Source organism: Dendropsophus ebraccatus, chromosome 8 (genome assembly GCF_027789765.1).
Source record: "Dendropsophus ebraccatus isolate aDenEbr1 chromosome 8, aDenEbr1.pat, whole genome shotgun sequence".
Taxonomy (NCBI): domain Eukaryota; kingdom Metazoa; phylum Chordata; class Amphibia; order Anura; family Hylidae; genus Dendropsophus; species Dendropsophus ebraccatus.
In genome coordinates, this window is record NC_091461.1 from 23,326,825 (window position 1) to 23,345,635 (window position 18,811).

The 18,811-nt window shown below is 43.8% G+C and overlaps 1 protein-coding gene across 3 annotated transcripts in view; it reads left to right on the forward strand.

The window, feature by feature from the left end:
* The window catches only part of EDRF1 (erythroid differentiation regulatory factor 1), a 55,948-nt gene that overhangs the window by 20,803 nt on the left and 16,334 nt on the right, over nucleotides 1-18,811 (forward strand). For 2 of the 3 annotated variants that reach the window (XM_069980019.1, XM_069980017.1), the window contains exons 12-20: nucleotides 50-307; nucleotides 2,375-2,446; nucleotides 2,534-2,684; nucleotides 4,155-4,340; nucleotides 5,540-5,740; nucleotides 6,212-6,349; nucleotides 6,834-7,052; nucleotides 9,077-9,303; nucleotides 10,496-10,654. In XM_069980019.1, the coding sequence (XP_069836120.1) occupies nucleotides 50-307; nucleotides 2,375-2,446; nucleotides 2,534-2,684; nucleotides 4,155-4,340; nucleotides 5,540-5,740; nucleotides 6,212-6,349; nucleotides 6,834-7,052; nucleotides 9,077-9,303; nucleotides 10,496-10,654 (1,611 nt within the window). The remainder of the gene's footprint in view (nucleotides 1-49; nucleotides 308-2,374; nucleotides 2,447-2,533; nucleotides 2,685-4,154; nucleotides 4,341-5,539; nucleotides 5,741-6,211; nucleotides 6,350-6,833; nucleotides 7,053-9,076; nucleotides 9,304-10,495; nucleotides 10,655-18,811) is intronic. The other variant, XM_069980018.1, reaches the window with a different exon arrangement.

Genomic DNA, 18,811 nt, shown 5'->3' on the forward strand with positions numbered 1-18,811 from the left:
CAGTACTTTCTACATTGCAGAACTTTTTAATTATTTTTCTTGGTGTCAGATAATCGCCTCTGCCAACTACATGCTGTCAGAGCTGTTTCAACTCGAGCCAAAGAAAGAAGAAAGTGAAGGATCTCTTAATGGGAATTCTGATGAGAGCTACAGCGAGGAGGAGGATGAAGAAGAGGAGCTGAGTGATGAGAATGGCTCATACAGCTGTCCTCCTAACCCCCCAGAAGACTGCAAAGCTGTAGCCATCATTAAGTCTGTCCGGGAGCTGTCTGTACCTGAGAAGTACAAGTCCACCCATCAGATTAGGGTAAGGGGAGAGATGCATGAGCAGGAACGTAGATGTGACTATAATAACTAGGATCCAGCTATGAATTATAATCCTTAATGTGTTAGATGGTCTGAGGCAGTCAGGAAAGGAGGGCCTATTTGTCCTTAGGCTTGATCATTTGAGCGATCCATTCTGGCAGTCAGCTGTCAGCCGCACATCCTCCTATTACACAGGTAGATGTGTAGCTGACAGCCGATGATTTTCCAGCATATAATAGGGCCCTTAACAGCAGTTTTGCCCGCTGTACCCACACAAGCATTAACCAATCAAACTGTTTTTTGCTGCTGCCATTTTGAAAACCACAACTTGTAGTCAGAACATGTAACCCCGGCCATGAGAAAGGCCTGCTTTATTAGGTGAGGACAAATCTGCAAATTTATAAAGATGTAAGGGTGCATTTATCATTGTGCTTGTTAAACCTTTTCTATGCATTTGTAACTTTTAGCCTAGTGCATACCTGTATCCAAGTTTAAAAAAAAAAAAAAAAAAGTACACTCTTGTCTGGCTATGTGCACCTTGTGTGCATAGTGTGGTGTTTATTATGCTATTTGGTCATATGTGAGCGAAGGAAGCTGCGTTCAACTTATGTGCACTTTTGCACAGCATCTACGCCATCTCTTTTATATACACACACAGATCAGGTTACACTGTGCACATCCATGGGAGCAGGAATTAGCTACAGAGAAGCTGCTGAAATTTTTAGTAAGGCACACTCTGTAGTTTTGTGATTTGTAATCTGTGCCACATAAAAATAGGACATGTCCTAGTATGGGTTTAGCCAATACAAGTCTATGGGGTCTGCGATCTTTTGCGGACGTTACAGATTTAACACCCGTCATGTCCGCAAAAAATACGGATCACCTTCGTTTAAAACTATCTCCTTCCCATTTTTGCACATCTATAAAAAATGCGGATTATGCATTCACTACGTGTGAACTTTTTGCAGATTGCGGACTTTATATGGTCCTGAAAAATTACTGAACATGTGAATGAGGCCTTAGTTTTACCTCCCACACCAGGGCAGTATAGCACTGTAATGTCTTCCATGCTGCTGCTGCTTCTAAGGGTGAGCTGAAGTGATAGAAAGCAGCAGGATCTCCTCTTCTGTGTGTCTGTCTGCAGTGCATGGGCGACAACATAGAGGTTGGTCTCCACCTTTAACTCAAGCATGCTCAAGTCCGATCGTTCAGCATATGAATGGTGGTGGCTGAAGATGATGGATACAGCCATAGGTGGTCGGACTTCCTAGGGCTGCATCCAACCTCTGTGGCCAGCGATATTCAAATGCTGAACAAATGGACTCAAGCATGCTCGTGTCACGCTCAAATAAAGAAAATATATATATCATTTATATAAAGGCCAGAAATAGCTCTATTCCTCATATGCACACACTGCATCTTATCCTGAAGGGTTTGTTGAAAGGTTGGTGACCTTAATGTGTCACAGTCGTTTAAATTTTTTGCAGAAAAAGTACAGGCGATTTAAAAAAAAACTTTGTAATTGGGTTTATTAGCCGAAAAAATGCATTTTTATCATGAAAAAGCAGTTTGAAGCTCTCCCCCTGTATTCATGGTTCTCTTATGGAAAGGGGAGGGGTGAAGGGAGATGAGGCACCAAAACAGGACAACAAAGAGTTAAATTTATAGCTACATCACTGGGCTATCTCCTCTGAAGTCAGCACTGACCTCTCTGACCGCTGAATACCACTGTGTAATCCTTTGTTCTCTGCTGGCGACTAATCTTCCCCCTCCCCTCTCCATAGGTTACACAGGGCTCGACTGATGGAAAAGAGTCGAGATTTCCTGATAATGAGCAGTGAATGAGGGGGGAGGGGGTGCTGGCGAAAGTCTTTTTGAATGCAGATAATGGCATATTTGCCTAATAAACCCAATTACAAAGTTTCTTAAAATCGCCTGGACTATTGATTTCTGCAACAAACAAATAACAGCAGTAACCCTTTAAGTTGTGAGCGTAGTGTTGGGGATGTATTAAATACATGCATGCTCTGTTATAGATAATAGGATCTCTCTGCACTTTCACTTTCAGCCGAGCTGCACTTTCCCAGTTTGCAGTGACACAGAAGAGCGCTGCCGCTTAGTCCTCAGTTACGTCTTAGAAGTAAGTTATCTCTCAGATTCATAAATCAAGTTTTACACTTACTGAGTTCTGAAGGGGCTGGTCTCTAAGCTCTGCATTGGTTTATAGGGATTAAAATCCATCGATGGCAGTATTAAGAAGGAAGGAGAGCTGCCCGCTGCTGACCCCAACACTCCAATACCATTAAAATATGAAGATGAGTCCGCCAATGTCGTCTCAGAGTGTCTGGAGAAGCAAATGGCCCTGTTCCTGCAGAAGAGTAAGAGATCTTCATGTTACATGAAAAAATTGGCAGAACAAAGTAAAACTTGGAAGGTGTTCATAGCTTTAGGTGGATTCTCTGGATTTACTACTGAGGTTTCTCTAGCTGAAAAAAAATCTGTTCCACTTATCTAAATGGGGAATATTTCAGTTGAATAGTACAGGTTCCGAAGTTTCTTCAACAAATCTGCTGTGTGAATTCATCCTTAAAAGGCTTATCCAGCATTAGAAGAGCACGGCCACTTTCTTCCAGAGACAGCATCACAGCACCACTCTTTTCTACAGTAGGTTTTGCAACTCCATTCAATTGAAGTGAATGGAGCTTAAAGGAGAAGTCTGGTAGATTATAAAATCTTGCAGCCGGCAGGGGGGAAATCAACTTACCTCTCCCCACCATAAGGCATTTTCCCCTGAGCTGTGATGACTTCTCAACTCAGGGTAAAAAAGGCTTTTCTCGCTTGTGTCATTGGGGACACAGACACAGTGGGTATAGGCTGGTGCCACTAGGAGGCGACGCTAAGCAAATGGACAACATCCCGGCCGAGACAATAGTTCTGTTGTCTCTGGGAGGAAGTGGCCATGTTTTTCTCATGCATGATAACCCCTTTAAAGAAGTTGTCCAGGATTAGAAAACATAGCTGCTTGCTTCTAGGAAGAGCACCACACCTGTAATCAGTTTGTGATATTGCAGCTTAAAGGGGTTGTCCAGCGAATAACTTTTTCTTTCAAATCAATTGATATGAGAAAGTTGTATAGATTTGAAATTTACTTCTATTAAAAAATCTCAAGTCTTTCCATAATTATAAGCTCTTATATGTCATGCAGGAAATGTTTTATTTTCAGTCTGACACACTGCTCTCTGCTGACATCTCTGGCCGAGACAGGAACTGTCCAGAGCAGGAGAGGTTTTCTATGGAAATTCATAGAAAACCGAGACAGGAACAGAGGACAGAGATGTCAGCAGAGAGCGCTGTGTCAGACTGAAAATAAACCAACACTTGCTGCATGACATACAGCAGCTGATAAGTATGGGAAGACTTGATAATTTTTAATACAAGTAAATTACAAATCTATTTAACTTTCTGAAACCAGTTGATTTGAAAGAAAAAGATTTTTGCTGGGCAACCCCTTTAATTCTATTGACGTGAATGGAGGCCAGATGTAATGCCACACATATAGTGCCGTTTTTGGTCCAAAAATTTTTTTGACGTGTTGAAAATTTTGATTCGTCGATGTCTGAGTGTTCAGACCATGACCCTGCGGAAGAACAAGCTGGGAGAACTCTCTCTGGTTCTCTCTTGTCCTGTTATGTGAGCAGACGGCCATACAATACAAGCCTATGAAGCCGTCTCATCACACAGACACACGACGCGGGGCAAGGAATTGACACTGAGGTGACATACCGTTGGAGCTTACATCCATCATGTTACCGCATGTATGGTGACGGCTGTTCTGTCTTCCTGTCTAGTGGAATGTGCTGATAACCAGTGCTCCAGCAGATCTGGCATAGTCCCTGGGTCCTGGCAGTTCAAGATGAAGCTACAGCTGATTATTAAAGCCTCTAAAGCATATTATGTGCTGTCAGATGCTGCAATGAGTCTGCAGAAGTACGGCCGAGCCCTGCGATACATCAAGCTGGCCCTACAGTGTTACGGTGAGTTTCTGACTTTTACTGACACGGGAACATGGTTACTTTTTCTGGTAAGTTTAGACTATGTTCTCCACTACAGAGCTGTCAAATGTCACAAAAAATTGTGGTGTATATAGAGAGATTTGTGATGTCTGTTCTTTTGGTGAATATTACAATCAGTGACTGTGCGATCTGCCAATTTTCGCTTGCCGTGAGACCTACTGACGCACAACCTAAGTTGCTGTGTAGCCCCAGCCAGACTCAAACCTTTCCACCTTTTTGCATGTTTAGTGATGGTAAATGTACGGACTGCACTTAGGGCCCAATGACACAGAGCGATTATCTTCTGAATCAGGCCGATTTGGGCAGATATCGCTCTGTGTTATCAGCCGGGGAACTGTTAGCCATGGTCGCTCCGTGTAGCTGATGCACAGTCAACTGGTGATGCTATGGTAAAGAAAATAACAAAGACGTATACCTACCTGTCCGCATTCCCCCCCGGGGTTCTTCTGCCTTGTTTCTGTGATTCCCTGCTGCGGCGCTGTCCTCTTTCGTCCAATGATCGGCTGAGCTGCTTGTCCCTTCAGAGACTGGTTTAGGAGTGTGAGCTTTAGCTGCAGTGACTGAGGAATCCCACAGACAAGGCGGGAGGACTGATTTTAGTTCTATGAGGTACACAGGAAGCTGCTGTCAGTAAGTGCAGTGAGTACACTTACTATCACTGTACACTGAATAATTTTACAACCCCTTTAAAGGGAATCGGTCATCACAATTGTGCTGATATGAGTCCTAGCAGCACAGTAGATCTATAACACAGGTGTCAAACTCAGGCCCTCCAACTGTTACAAACTACAACTCCCATCATACTTCAAGCTCCCATCAACTACAACTCCCATTAAGCTTTGGCTGTCCAGGCATAATGGGAATTGTAGTTTTGCAACAGCAGTTTTGTAGTTTTGCAACAGAGTTTTACATTCCTGATCTATACTGCACTGCTGGGAACCATATCAGCATAATTGTGCTGATTGTTTCCCTTTAAGATGAGCTGCAGTTGTTCTACTATAAGCTAAAATAACATTACTCACTGATGTCGGTAATACAGCCCATAAATTATTGGCGGCATCATTCACATGCCAGTACAGCATGTCATCACTTACAATCTGACCCGCTTTATGCTGACGTATACTGACAGCTATGCACTTATTCTTTCTCCTTCTGTGTAGATGCATACAGCTGCCTGTGCACCAACCAGGTTCCTGAAGTGATGTTGCTGCTGTGTCAGTACCTGTCGCTATGCGGTGACATCCAGCTCATGCTGGCCCAGAATGCAGGAAACCGAGGAGCCTATTTTGAGGAATATAATTACCAGACGAGAGACGATCAGGAGATTTTGCACAGTCTGCACAGAGAGTCCAGCTGTGAGGGTGAGTCCTGCTGCAGTACACCTCACATACCCTATTCCTGGACATCATTTCACCTCTTTCCTCCCTGGTTCTTTAACGTATTGATCTAATGGGAACTAATTGCACCCAATAAATGGCTCCTCAATGTGCAGATGCAGTGGATGGCACACTGTGCTTATATCACAGACACAACGAAAATCCTGGCAAATCAGCAGTGCGCTCTCCTCTTGGCTGTGCTGCTGCTTTACCTTCCTTTTGATGCTTCTCTTGCTTCAAGGACGAGAAATGCAAATTTAATATTTGTGGCTTTTTCTGAAGTGCAGAATGTAGGTCAGCGACCAATCCACATTCATTATATAGGAGATATATGTCCAGCTTGTGTCTTGTCTTTTTATATGGTCACTGACTTCTAATAGTCTTTTATAGTAAGGTATGTCACTCCTTATAATAGCCATGTTAGCTGCTGAAGAACATTTTTTTTTATTTTTTTAGTATTCTTATTAGCAACATGTCAAACATCCATTCATAGTACATACAACTGGATATCTCCACCTTGTGCACCACCAACCAGCAGAGTGCTTCCTACTCTCTACAAACATCCATTCATAAACAAGGTCTGCAGCAGCCAAGGTGAGAACCATGAGGTTCTGCAGCAGCTGGGGTGAACACCATGAGGTTCTGCATCAGTTGATGGTTGCACTGTGAGGTTCTGCAGCAGCCGAGGTGTGCACTGTGAGGTTCTGCAGCAGCCGAGGTGTGCACTGTGAGGTTCTGCAGCAGCCGAGGTGTGCACTGTGAGGTTCTGCAGTAGCCGAGGTGTACACTATGAGGTTCTGCAGCAGCCGAGGTGTGCACTATGAGGTTCTGTAAAAGCTGGGACAAAGTAATATGTACAACCTGTAGTTGGTAAACAAACAAAAGAGGACCACTGCTTGTCAGTCAATGGTTTACTGACTTCCCTTGTGTCAGGTTATGACATAAGAATATGATGTATGGATAGAAACCTTACTGACCGTGCTCATAGATGCTATAAGTACGCTATATAATAGTCTCTGTAGGAAGCTATGCTATGCTTTTTATTGCACTGCAGCATATTGTAACGTGTTCTTGTCAGGGTTTTCCTTTGTAACCGACCTGATCACGGACTTGGAGTGCCAGCTCTCCATCAGCTGTAAATGTTATGAAGCCGCCAATGACATCCTGATTGTCACAAACCTCAAGAGCCAGAACCCAGAGCAGCAGAATCAGGTGCTGAAAAGACTGGGCAATATCCGCAATGAGATCGGGGTGTTTTATATGAACCAGGCGGCTGCCCTCCAGACAGAGAGATCCGGTAAGTCACACTGTCATTTTAATTTTTTTTTCTTCTTGCCCATACGTAGCGGCTTTCTCCTTTCAGTCCTGCCGTTGTTGCTCAGTGTCCTCCTATTCATGAACTCAACAGGAGAAAGACCTTTTGGGTGCTAGTACACAGGCCGATGGGGGCCTGATAATAAGTGTACACGAGCGCCGATCTGCCAGATCGGCGCTCGTTTACTGCGCCTATTACAAGGCCTGATCATTTAACATGGGCTGCATGGACATTGTTACCGATTGTCTTTGCAGCCCTTGCTTAAACTCTATACATTACCTATCCACGCTGCAGGGCTCCTCTTCTGCTCTGCTTCTCCCCGCGTCCCACGCGCTGCAGCTCCAGAGTGGCCTGTCTGAGCTGACAGGCTGCTCAGCCAATCACTGGCCGCAGCGGTCCCGGCCTGTGATTGGCTGAGCGGCTCTGAAGTTGCAGCGCGCGCGACCCGGGGAGATGCTGCCGCCGCACACCGTTAAGCAGCGGTCCCGGCCTGTGATTGGCTGAGCGGCTCTGAAGTTGCAGCGCGCGGGACCCGGGGAGATGCTGCCGCCGCACACCGTTAAGCATAGTGATGCACGGTCGGTGCCCGACAATTAGGTCCAAACCTATATCAACAATCAGCCGATTGTTGTCATCACCTGATTGTTGTGTTTATTACACGGATAGGGCCGATTATCGTTCCGTGTAATAGGGCCCTTAGTTTCCTTGGGTTCCTTTGTGATTGCAATACACCTTGCTCTTGGTATGATCTTTGCTGGTCAACCCCGTCCACGAATCATTGCAAGGATGCAATTGTGCGCCGATCATCAAGATCAGCTCTTGTTTGCATTGCCTCCACATGGCACAATCCTTGTAACGCTAAAGAGATTATCAGCAACATTGTGCAGCCATTAGTGAATGCATGGGGACATGATTTCAGCTGCATGTGTTTCCTGGCTTGTGGAAATGCAACTTACATTCGCCACTGACAGCTGAGTGAAAAACAACTTTGCTTAGTTGGGCCCATTGTAAGGGACGGCTTCATACTGTATGGAGGGTCATTTGTGACTTTCCTGCAATGTACCAGGGACATAGTTAGAGGGGTTATCCAGTGCTACAAAAACATGGCCACTTTCTTTCAGAGCCAACACGACTCTTGTCTCCAGTTCAGGTGCGGTTTGCAATTAAGCTCCATTCACGTCAATGGAACTGAGCAGCAAAACCCAAGCCGAAGAAAAGAGTGGGGCTGTCTCTTGAAGAACGTGGCAATGTTTTTGTAGCGCAGGATAACACCTTTAAGGGTCATGGTCAAGTTACAAGAAAAAGGCCTGGTTTACAGGATCGTAATTTGGGTGCATTGTGACTGTGGGGCTGATGGCCTGAATTGACAGCTGTTAGTTTTGGTCATCGGAGCCACCGTCAGCCCAATGCTTGTCACCCTGGGTGAAACAAGCCTGGATTACAAGTGTAAGAGAATGAATCGTTCTATAGTCTCTCACTAACAGTCCTATTAGGAACGCCTCTGATCCCAACAGGATAGATCTTCTCTACATTTCTTGTGCACATGGATACTCCTGGCCATCTGGCCAATGTGTATTCTTTCCAGCCTGACACACAGTTCTCTGCTGCCACCTCTGTCTGTGACAGGAACTGTCCAGAGCAGGAAAGGTTTTCTATTGGGATTTGCTCCTGCTCTGGACAGTTCCTAACATGGACAGAGGTGGCAGCAGAGAGCACTGTGTCAGACTGGAAAGAATACACCACTTCCTGCAGGACATACAGCAGCTGGAAGGCTTGACTTTTTTTTTTTCTTTTTAATAGAAGTAATTTACAAATCTATAACTTTCTGACCTGAAGTACCCCTTTTTAATTAAGAAGCATGGCTGATGGTTAGTGATGTGAGCAGTATACACCTGCTAAATCCCACTTCTCAGTCCTTTCACTGATGAAAGGGGGGGGGGGTCAGGGTGAGACATTGGTTACATTGTAGGTTACATTAATTTACTTTTCATATTTCATCCTTCCAGGGAACAGAGGCGTCTCCAGTGCAGAACAAGACTTGTGGAAGAAAAGCTTCTCCAGTTTTGAAAGTGGAATCGGCAACTTTGAATCCATTGCAGACACCACGAACACTGCACTCTTACTCTGTAATATGGGGCGGCTGATGAGGATATGTGCCCAGGCTCACTGCGGCAGTGGGAGCGATGAAAGAAGAGGAGAGTTCTCTCCAGAGGAGGCGCTGTACTATAATAAGGTCAGGACCACCCTTTTATAAAAACCATTGGCGTCAGATGTTGTGCCACATACGTTACATTACTTTAAGTGTCACTGCATTTTTTTTGAAGAAATCAATAGTCCAGGCGATTTTAAGAAACTTTGTAATTGGGGTTATTAGACGGAAAATGCATTTTTATCATGAAAAAGCAGTTTGAAGCTCTCCCCCGTCTTCATGGTTCTCTTATGGAGAGGGGTGGGGTGGAGGGAGATGAGGCACCAAAACAGGACAACAAAGAGTTAATTTACAGCTACATCACCGGGCTATCTCCTCTGAAGTCAGCACTGATCTTTCTGACCTCTGAATACCAGCTTTCATGCTGCTCCCACTGTGTAATCCTTTGTTCTCTGCTCTCTGCTGCTGACTATTCTCCCTCCTCCCCCTTCCCCTCCCCATAGGTTACACAGGGCCCGACTGATGTAAAAGTCGTGATTTCCTGATAATGAGCAGTGAGTGAGAGAGAGGAGGGAGGGGGGGGGGCTGAGGAAAGTCTTTTTGAATGCAGATAATTGCATATTTGCCTAATAAACCCAATTACAAAGTTTATTAAAATCGCTTGGACTATTGATTTCTGACACTTTAAAGTGGACCTGTTGGCAGGAAAAAAGAGGCGCAAATAAGTCCTTGACTATAAAGAAGCAAGTCATAAATGTTTTTATCTTTTTAGCCCGAAGTCAGTAAGGTCCTGGGGGTAAGCTGATGATGTAAAGGACAGATAGGAAGGTGTATAGCTGCAGGATTGCAGAGGGTTGGTTTGTTGTCTGGGCACATGGCCTTTAAAGCAGAAGCCATTTTCAAAATCTGGCAGCCAGCAGGAGGGAATTTGAACAGGAGTACAAACTTACCTCTCCCCGTACCCGTGGTGAGCAGTGGGGACCCCCCCAGTGATGCCTTTCCCAGCTGATGGACTAGCCCCTTAGCCCATCAGCCGGGTCGTGACGTGTCCGTGCTAGAGATCCCAGAGCCTGGCGGGGATCCTGAGGCTGGTCCTGCCGCTTACCAAGGGGAGAATTAAGTTTGTACTCCTGATCAAATTCCCCCTGCCAGCTGGCAAATGTAAAAAATGGTTGGACTTCTCCTTTAAATTTCTCCTTTACATCAATACATAATGTCTTCCTTATCATGCTGCTAATGGGGAAGTAATGGAGTGTAATCTTTCTTGTCTCCGTAGGCCGTCGATTACTATCACAAAGCGTTAAAGTCACTGAATAAAAGAGAAACTCATCAAGCTGTTTGGGATTCGGTGTACTGGGAGCTGTCCACAACCTATTTCACTATGGCCACTCTGCTGCAGGACTACGCTCCCATCTCCAGGAAAGCCCAGGAACAGGTAATGCAAGGGACTCCTCCCTACGAAACTATATAGTCAGTGCTCCTTACCTGTTAAGAGGTCTAGTCCTGGCTTTACAAAAACATGACCAGCTGGGTGTTCAGGAACATGGAAGATTTACATAGACTATTTATTATATATCTCCATATTATATATCTTTTTGTTTTAAAGCATGGTTTTGTCAGATTAACCCATCGGTGGACTGGTGACAAGGTGGTTTTATTCCTCTTACTGTTGTTATTAAGTTTTAGACCCCCCCAATGATGCACAGCAATTTTCATTCTCACCATTTTAGGGGATGGGCCAGAGCTGGAATTTTTGTGTGAAGGGTACACACACAGTTAATTCATTTTCCGTCTGTAGTCAATCAGAGCATAGAACATGCTGCTCCCTGAAGATCTGGGAAAGTGCACTGTGTTGGGCAACACTGATTCAGTGAGCACACTAGTATAAATGGTACGTGGGGGGTAAAGGGGTTACAGGTGCACTGGGTTTGTAAGGGTTATATTGAGCCACTTCTATTGCTGCTGCTGCTGCAAAGAGAGGGGTAGGGATGGATTACACTGTGGACATAAAGCAGTAGGTGCACTGGTATTTATGCAAGGGACAGCTGTCCTGAGTTTTATGGGTTTTTCAGAGATGAGAGGAAAGCCTTGATTTACCTTTCAGGAACAATGTGAATTATGGTTTTGGTGTAGTAAGAGCTCTACCTGATAGGAGTGCAGATGGGAATGTGTGGGTGTATTACGAGTGCACTACTTGGTTAGCACCTATATACTAGATAATTTCGTGTGGAATGGTAGGCTCTCTAGTAATCGCCTTCTATGCAAAGGACTAAATTAACCCTTTGAGGACCAGGCCCAAAATGACCCAGTGGACCGCGCAAATTTTGATCTTAGTGTTTTCGTTTTTCCCTCCTCCCCTTCTAAGAGCTCTAGCACTCTCAGTTTTCTATCTACAGGCCATGTAAGTGCTTTTTTTTTACAGGAATAGTTGTACTGTGTAATGGCGTCTTTCATTTTACCATAACATGTATGACGGAATTCCAAATATATTATTTATGAAAATATAAATAGGTGAAATCGTAAAAAAGAATGCAATATGGTAACGTTTGGGGGGTTCCTGTGTCTACGTAATGCACTATATGGTAACAGCGACATGATACAATTATTCTATAGGTCAGTACGAACACAACCATATGCAGGTTACACAGATTCTCTAATGTTATATATATATATTTTTTTTTTTATGAAATCCTTTTTTTGGCAATTAAATATTAATAAAATGGGCCTATTGTGACACTTTTATAACAGTTTTATTTTTTCCCCTATGGGGCTGTATGGGGTGTTTTTTTTTTCCGCCATGATCTCTAGTTTTTATTAATACCATATTTGTGAAGATCGGACGTTTTGATCACTTTTTATTGATTTTTTAAAATATATAATGTAACATAAAATCGGTAATCTGCGCACTTTTTCCCCTCTTTTCGTGTACGCCGTTCGCAATGACGCTTGTTATATTTTAATAGATCGGACAATTACGCACGCTACGGTATATTATATGTTTATCTATTTATTTATTTTTATATGTTTTATTTATATTATGGGAAAGGGGGGTGATTTCAACTTTTATTGGGGGAGGGGTTTTGGGGTAGTGTAATAGTGTTTTGAACTTCTTTTTTTTTTTACACATTTGAAGTCCCTTTGGGGGACTTCTACATTCACTACTTGGATTTTTACACTGACCATTGCTATGCCATAGGCATAGCATTGATCAGTGTTATCGGCGCTCTGCTCATTGAGCCTGCCTGTGCAGGCTCAGTGAGCAGATCGCCGATCGGACCGCACGGAGGCAGGTGAGAGACCTCCGGCGGTCCGTTTCAACGATCGGGACCCCCGCAGTCACACTGCGGGGGTCCCGATCGGTAAGTGACAGGGGACTCCCCCTGTCACGTGCACTTAAATGCCGTGGTTTGGGGTTAATGACACGCGGCAGCGCGATCGCTGCAGCGTGTCATTACCGGTGAGGTCCCGGCTGCTCACTGCAGCCGGCCCCCACCTCCTATGAAGCGCGCTTCATAGCCGGAGAAACACCCAGGACGTAGGGTTACGTCCAGGGTCGTCTGGGGACAGACTTCCATGACGTAACCCTACGTCCAGGGTCGTCTAGGGGTTAAAGGAGAAGTCCGGCTAAAATTTTTATTAAAGTATTGTATTGCCCCCCAAAAGTTATACAAATCACCAATATACACTTCTTACGGGAAATGCTTATAAAATGATTTTTCCTGCAATTTCTATTGCATCAAGGTTTCACTTCCTGCATAAAATGATGTCATGACCCGACTCCCAGAGCTGTGCGGGCTGTGGCTGCTGGAGAGGATGATGGCAGGGGGACACTGAGGGACACAGGGCACTGGAGGGACACTGAGCATCCCCCTGCCATCATCCTCTCCAGCAGCCACAGCCCGCACAGCTCTGGGAGTCGAGTCGTGAAATCACCATTTTATCCAGGAAGTGAAGCCTTGATGCAGTAGGAAGTGCAGGAAAAAAGTACTTTATGTGCATTTCCCATAATAAGTGTATATTGGTGATTTGTATAACTTTTGGGGGGCAATGCAATACTTTAATAAAATTTGCTGGACTTCTCCTTTTAAATACAATTAGACATTTTTAGCCTTTACTATTGTAAAGGCTAAATAAGTTGGTGGAAGTCACTCTCACCTCTCACCAGTCCTGTAGTAGATGGTTTAATATTGATCTTGAGATCTACGGCCGTAGATGCAGAGGGTGGTTGTTGAAATCTCAATCTAGCCATGTAGTTCAGCAGTTTCAGATAAACACATTTCAGAATAATCCTCTATTCTTTCCTCAGTATTAGGTTGCAAAAATGTGAAGAAAACAATGTGAATTAGGCTCTTTTCCCTATCACCTGCAAATGGTAAACCCCGCCCACTTCCTGTAATCTTTCCTCATCTAGCTGTTACTAGAGACAAATTTCTCCTGACATCAGACAGTGGACAGTAAGTTGCTGAGAAACGAGATACCTACTGGTAGTGGCCAAGATATGTATTCCAGATATGTTAGGAATCACATAGGGTATTAAGTGGCAGGAAGTTGTATCGAAATGACTGTGCTTATTTTTGAGCAAAGAAATAATTTTCATTCAGCCAGTTTAGATGTTTTACATCATGAACTACAATGTACACGTTCTTATGACGGTTTTATCCAAAACTCAATTTAGGCCAACCCTATTGATGTAGCATTCCCTGGTCTTTCATTCACTGAAAGGAAGTGCTCATCAACCAATCAGTGGCTGCTGCAGGCACTCCTTTCTGTTGAGACTGAGACCAGGAACTGCTGTGCAGTTGGGCCAGGCTTAGTCAGAGCAGCGGCAGCGTAGTATCATGGCAGTGGCATTGTTTTTACCCCAGCTTGATTAGATGATACTTATAAATTTAGCAGACAGCCCTTTTAACTACTCCACAGCCTGAAATTTTTAATTAAACACAAATTCTAGGCTTCAATATTGGCCAAACTTTTTTTTTTTTTTTTTTTATATACCTTTGACAAAAGCTGACAGTATAGGCCAAGAACTTGGTTATTCAAGAGGTTAAAGGGGTTATCCAGCATTACAAAAACATGGCCAGTTTCTTCCACCTCTTGTCTTCAGTTTGGGTGAAGGTTTTGCAACTCTGTTCTATTAAAGTGAATGGAGCTTAAAGGGGTTGTCCAGGGAAAATCTTTTTCTTTCAAATCAACTGATTTTAGAAAGTTATATAGATTTGTAATTTACGTTTATTAAAAAAAATCTCAAGTCTTCCCATACTTATCAGCTGCTGTATGTTCTGCAGGAAATGTTGTTTTATTTTCAGTCTGACACAGTGCTCTCTGCTGACATCTCTGGCAGAGACAGGAACTCTCTCGGTTTTCTATGAATCCCCATAGAAAACCTCTCCTGCTCTGGACAGTTCCTCTTGGCCAGAGATGTCAGCAGAGAGCACTGTGTAGGACTGAAAATAAAACAACATTTCCTGCAGGACATACAGCAGCTGATAAGTATGGGAAGACTTGAGATTTTTTAATAGAAGTAAATTACAAACCTATATAACTTGCTGACACCAGTTGATTTGAAAGAAAAAGATTTTTGCTGGACAACTCCATTAATTGCAAACCCCACCTGAACGGGAGACCAGAGCTGTTTTGTCTCTGGAAGAAAGTGGCCATGTTTTTAGAACGCTGGAAAACCCATTTAATTAGTGTGAATCAAGGGTCTGGTGTGTAAAAATCATTTCTCCTTTTTCCACAGGATTGGTGGTAAATGTATGATCCCTGGGGGTCCAACCTCCAGCACTGTCAAGAGCAGTAGTGTGTTTACATGAGCTCCGCTCCATTCACTACTATGGGACTGATTTTGAGATCTTGCTTGGCTATTGCTGTCAGTCCCTTAGCAGCGCACAAGGTGGTGGCCACACTAGAGCACGACTACTCTATTTCCAGGGGGCAGCTGAGATTGCACATGGTCCTGGCAGTCAGACCCCCCGATCATACATTTATCACCTATCCTTTAGTGAACATTGTTCATATCCAGAACATTTAAAGTGTCACTGTTAAATTTTTTTTTTGCAGAAAACATTGCAGGCAATTTTAGGAAACTTATTAGCCGAAAAATGCATTTTTATCATGAAAAAGCAGTTTGAAGCTCCCCCCCTGTCTTCATGGTTCTCGATGGAGAGGGGAGGGGTGGAGGGAGATGAGGCACCAAAACAGGACAACAAAGAGTTAATTTACAGCTACATCACCGGCTATCTCTGACCTCTGAATAGCGGCTTTCACACTGCTCCCACTGTGTAATTCTTTGTTCTCTGCTGCCGACTAACCTCCCTCCTCCCCCCTCCCTTCTCCATAGGTTACACAGGGCCCTACTGATGTAAAAGACTCGATTTCCTGATAATGAGCAGTGAATGAGAGAGGAGGGAGGGGGGGGGGTAGGAGGGGACCTGGGGAAAGTCTTTTTGAATGCAGATAATGGCGTATTTTCCTAATAAACCCAATTACAAAGTTTCTTAAAATCACCTGGACTATTGATTTCTGCAAAAAAAAAAAAAAAAAAAAATGAAATGAAACGACAGTGACACTTTAAAGTTACTGGGATAAGAGTTTTAGAAGAAGCTCAATGTGACTTTGGGCTGAGGATTACATAAAGAGAATAACTCAGATTTGTGATCCTCGGCGGCTGCAAGCACTTTGTTCCCTTCAGCCTTGATGACAAGCATCATCTTACCTTTGGTATGCGCCGAGGCGTCTCAATCAAATGTCGCCCTCACTTCCCAACTTTCACTTTAAGCTGATGTGCTCCAGCACTACCTGAATGATGTGCATAATGCATCTTCTGAGGACATGGCCGTCGCCGACTAATCGGAAGTGTCTAGTGCCTGTCACTCCCGCCAATCAGGGCTTTGTCTTGTCACTGGCGCAGGCATTATGGCTGCACTTACATATAGGAGCTCAGCATGGAGACTTCCCGCACCCCTGATATAACCCCTGTGCGGTTAGGTAGAAGGTGAGGGGGGGTATGTTCTGCGAGTAACCTGGATTCCTGATTCATCGTGGCATGTAAGAATCGGCCTGTCAGTCCGCATTAAATTCACCTTTTTACCTTTGATGCCAGCACGGTGCTTTACACAGTCCATGTAACAAGTCAATCTGCTGAATTGATGGCGACTTCTTCCGGTCGGTTTCCCAACCATATGTTGCATCCCAGAATCTGATGGTTCTCTCGAGATGTTACATACAGCTCTAAAGGCGTCTTGTAGCCATCCATAGAAATAATACTAGATTGTGCTGTTTGCACCTTTTACAAGGCTATTTAAAGGTCTGGTCTGACATCTATGGAAATGGATTGCCTGCAGCCTAGTCCAGGAGACCCCCATTCTGCTAAGTGCGGCTCACCCCTGGGGGTCCTAGCTCATCCATGCATTACACTGACGGACGATTGATTTCTTAGGATGATATATTATGCTGTATTTCTCCAAGCTTGTCACCTCCCACGGCAATAAATCCTAGTCATAGGCTTCCATGACGGACATAGTTTCCCAGAAGTAGATCTGGATTTGTCAATGGTTTTTGTAGGTTTTGGGAAAATCTTAGTAATAAATAAATGTGTATATATACAAACATACATACATAGTGGTGCCTTGGATCTCGAGCATAATTCGTTCCAGGACTGTGCTTGTAATCCAAATCACTCTTAAACCAAAGCAAATTTTTCCATAAGAATTCATTGAAATCCAGACAATTGGTTCCACACCCCAAAAATAATTTTCTATTCTGAATAACATGTAAAACATATGAAACAAGCATATTATAAGTTACTGTACAGTATAGCAACTAGCATGTGGAGTATTATGTATAGTAAGTGCATAAGAATGAAAAAAACAGCAGCAGTTTGTAGATACAGGATGGGACTGCAGATCCCTATATTGTAGTAGCGTAGTACAACAGGCTAGAATAGAGAAGCAGGGCTGCTGTCAGAGGTCTGTGTGGTCACATGACAGCAATGGGGAAGGGGGTGTGTTCAGTATGTTCCAATTAGGAAGTGAGAATCATGGAGCTGTGCAGGAGGACAGTGACAAACTTTTCCATACAGCAGTGTGTATTGCTGAGTGTAAGTGCAGGCACATTATAGCAGCCGTGTGAATAGCGGAGTGTGAGTGCAGCCACATTATAGCAGCCGTGTATATCGCTGAATGTAAGTGTGGGCACATTATAACAGGAATGGAGTGGATGGGAAACACATGATTTGGAAGGTGAGGGAGACCTCCTGGGTCAGCGTCCTGTGCTGTAAGCCCAGCTATACAGACCATGCTCCTCCCCACCCCCTTCCCACCCAGTACAGGGAGCTCTTAAACCAAAGCAATGCTTTTAAACCCAGTTACAATTTTGAAAAACTGTAAGCTCTTCTTGCAAAACGCTCTCAATCCAAGTTACTCTTAAACCAAGGTACCAGTGTGTGCAGGGCCAGACTGGGACTTAAAATCAGCCCTGGCAATCAAACCCCAGCAGCCCACATACCATATCATGGATAGCGTAATTCCCTGTAGCAAATTCTGCTTCATTTAGCCATGTCGCCACTACCCCCTTAAGCATGTGAACCCCACCATCAGCACCTAAAAATAATGCTATAACATAATCTGCTGTGGATTTGATGCAGCATATTTATGCATTTATTTCAACTGATTAAATCACAAGCATCAAATCCGCATTGGATTAGGTATGAACATGCCCTTAAAGGGAAACTGTGGGGTCTATACCATGTACAGAGCTGTAGATCCCAGCATACAGATCAGGGACTGGTTCTTTAGTCCAGTGTAAACCTCTATAATAATTCTTTCCATTACCAGCTGAAGTGTCACAGAGGTGGAGCCACAGTAGCACCTTCTGCCCCGCCCCTTCCTGCTCTGACTGATGGACCTATAGGGTGCTGCTGCTGTTGTGAAACTTTAGTTAGTAATGAAAAGGACAATTATAAAAGTTTACACTGGACTAAAGGTCCTGTCAGTGATTTCTCCCTCACACCTGTCTGCTGAGATCTACAGCCCTAGACCTGGTATGGACCTCACAGATTCCCTTTAAAGGAGAAAAACATGGTCACTTTCTTCCAGATACAGCGCCACACTCTTCAGTCTGTGTGAGGTATTGCAGTTCAGTTCCATTGAAGTAAATGGAGCCAAGTTGTAATAACCATACACAGTCTGAGGACAGGGTGGTGCTGTTTTTGGACAAAAGTTACTATATTTTTTTAAATCCCTTTTATCCTGACTATGTCTGCCCACCATATAATGGCGGTATAAGTAGTAAGGTTTTAATTATTAAAATGTGTCTTGTTGTGATCTCATGTGTAATCAAAGATACATAATAAGCTGCTAGATAGCTATTTCCTACTGGATATCTATCTATCTATCTATCTATCTATCTATCTATCTATCTCCTATCTATCTAGAATTTTCTGTGCATAATACTGTCATAGTTAATAACACCTGTAAGCAAATATTATAACCATACAGTACACATTACTGCCATACTGTTACTAAGCAAACCCACCAATATTGCCAATACTACCAGTATATAAGTAACAAATAATATCACCACACCATGAGCA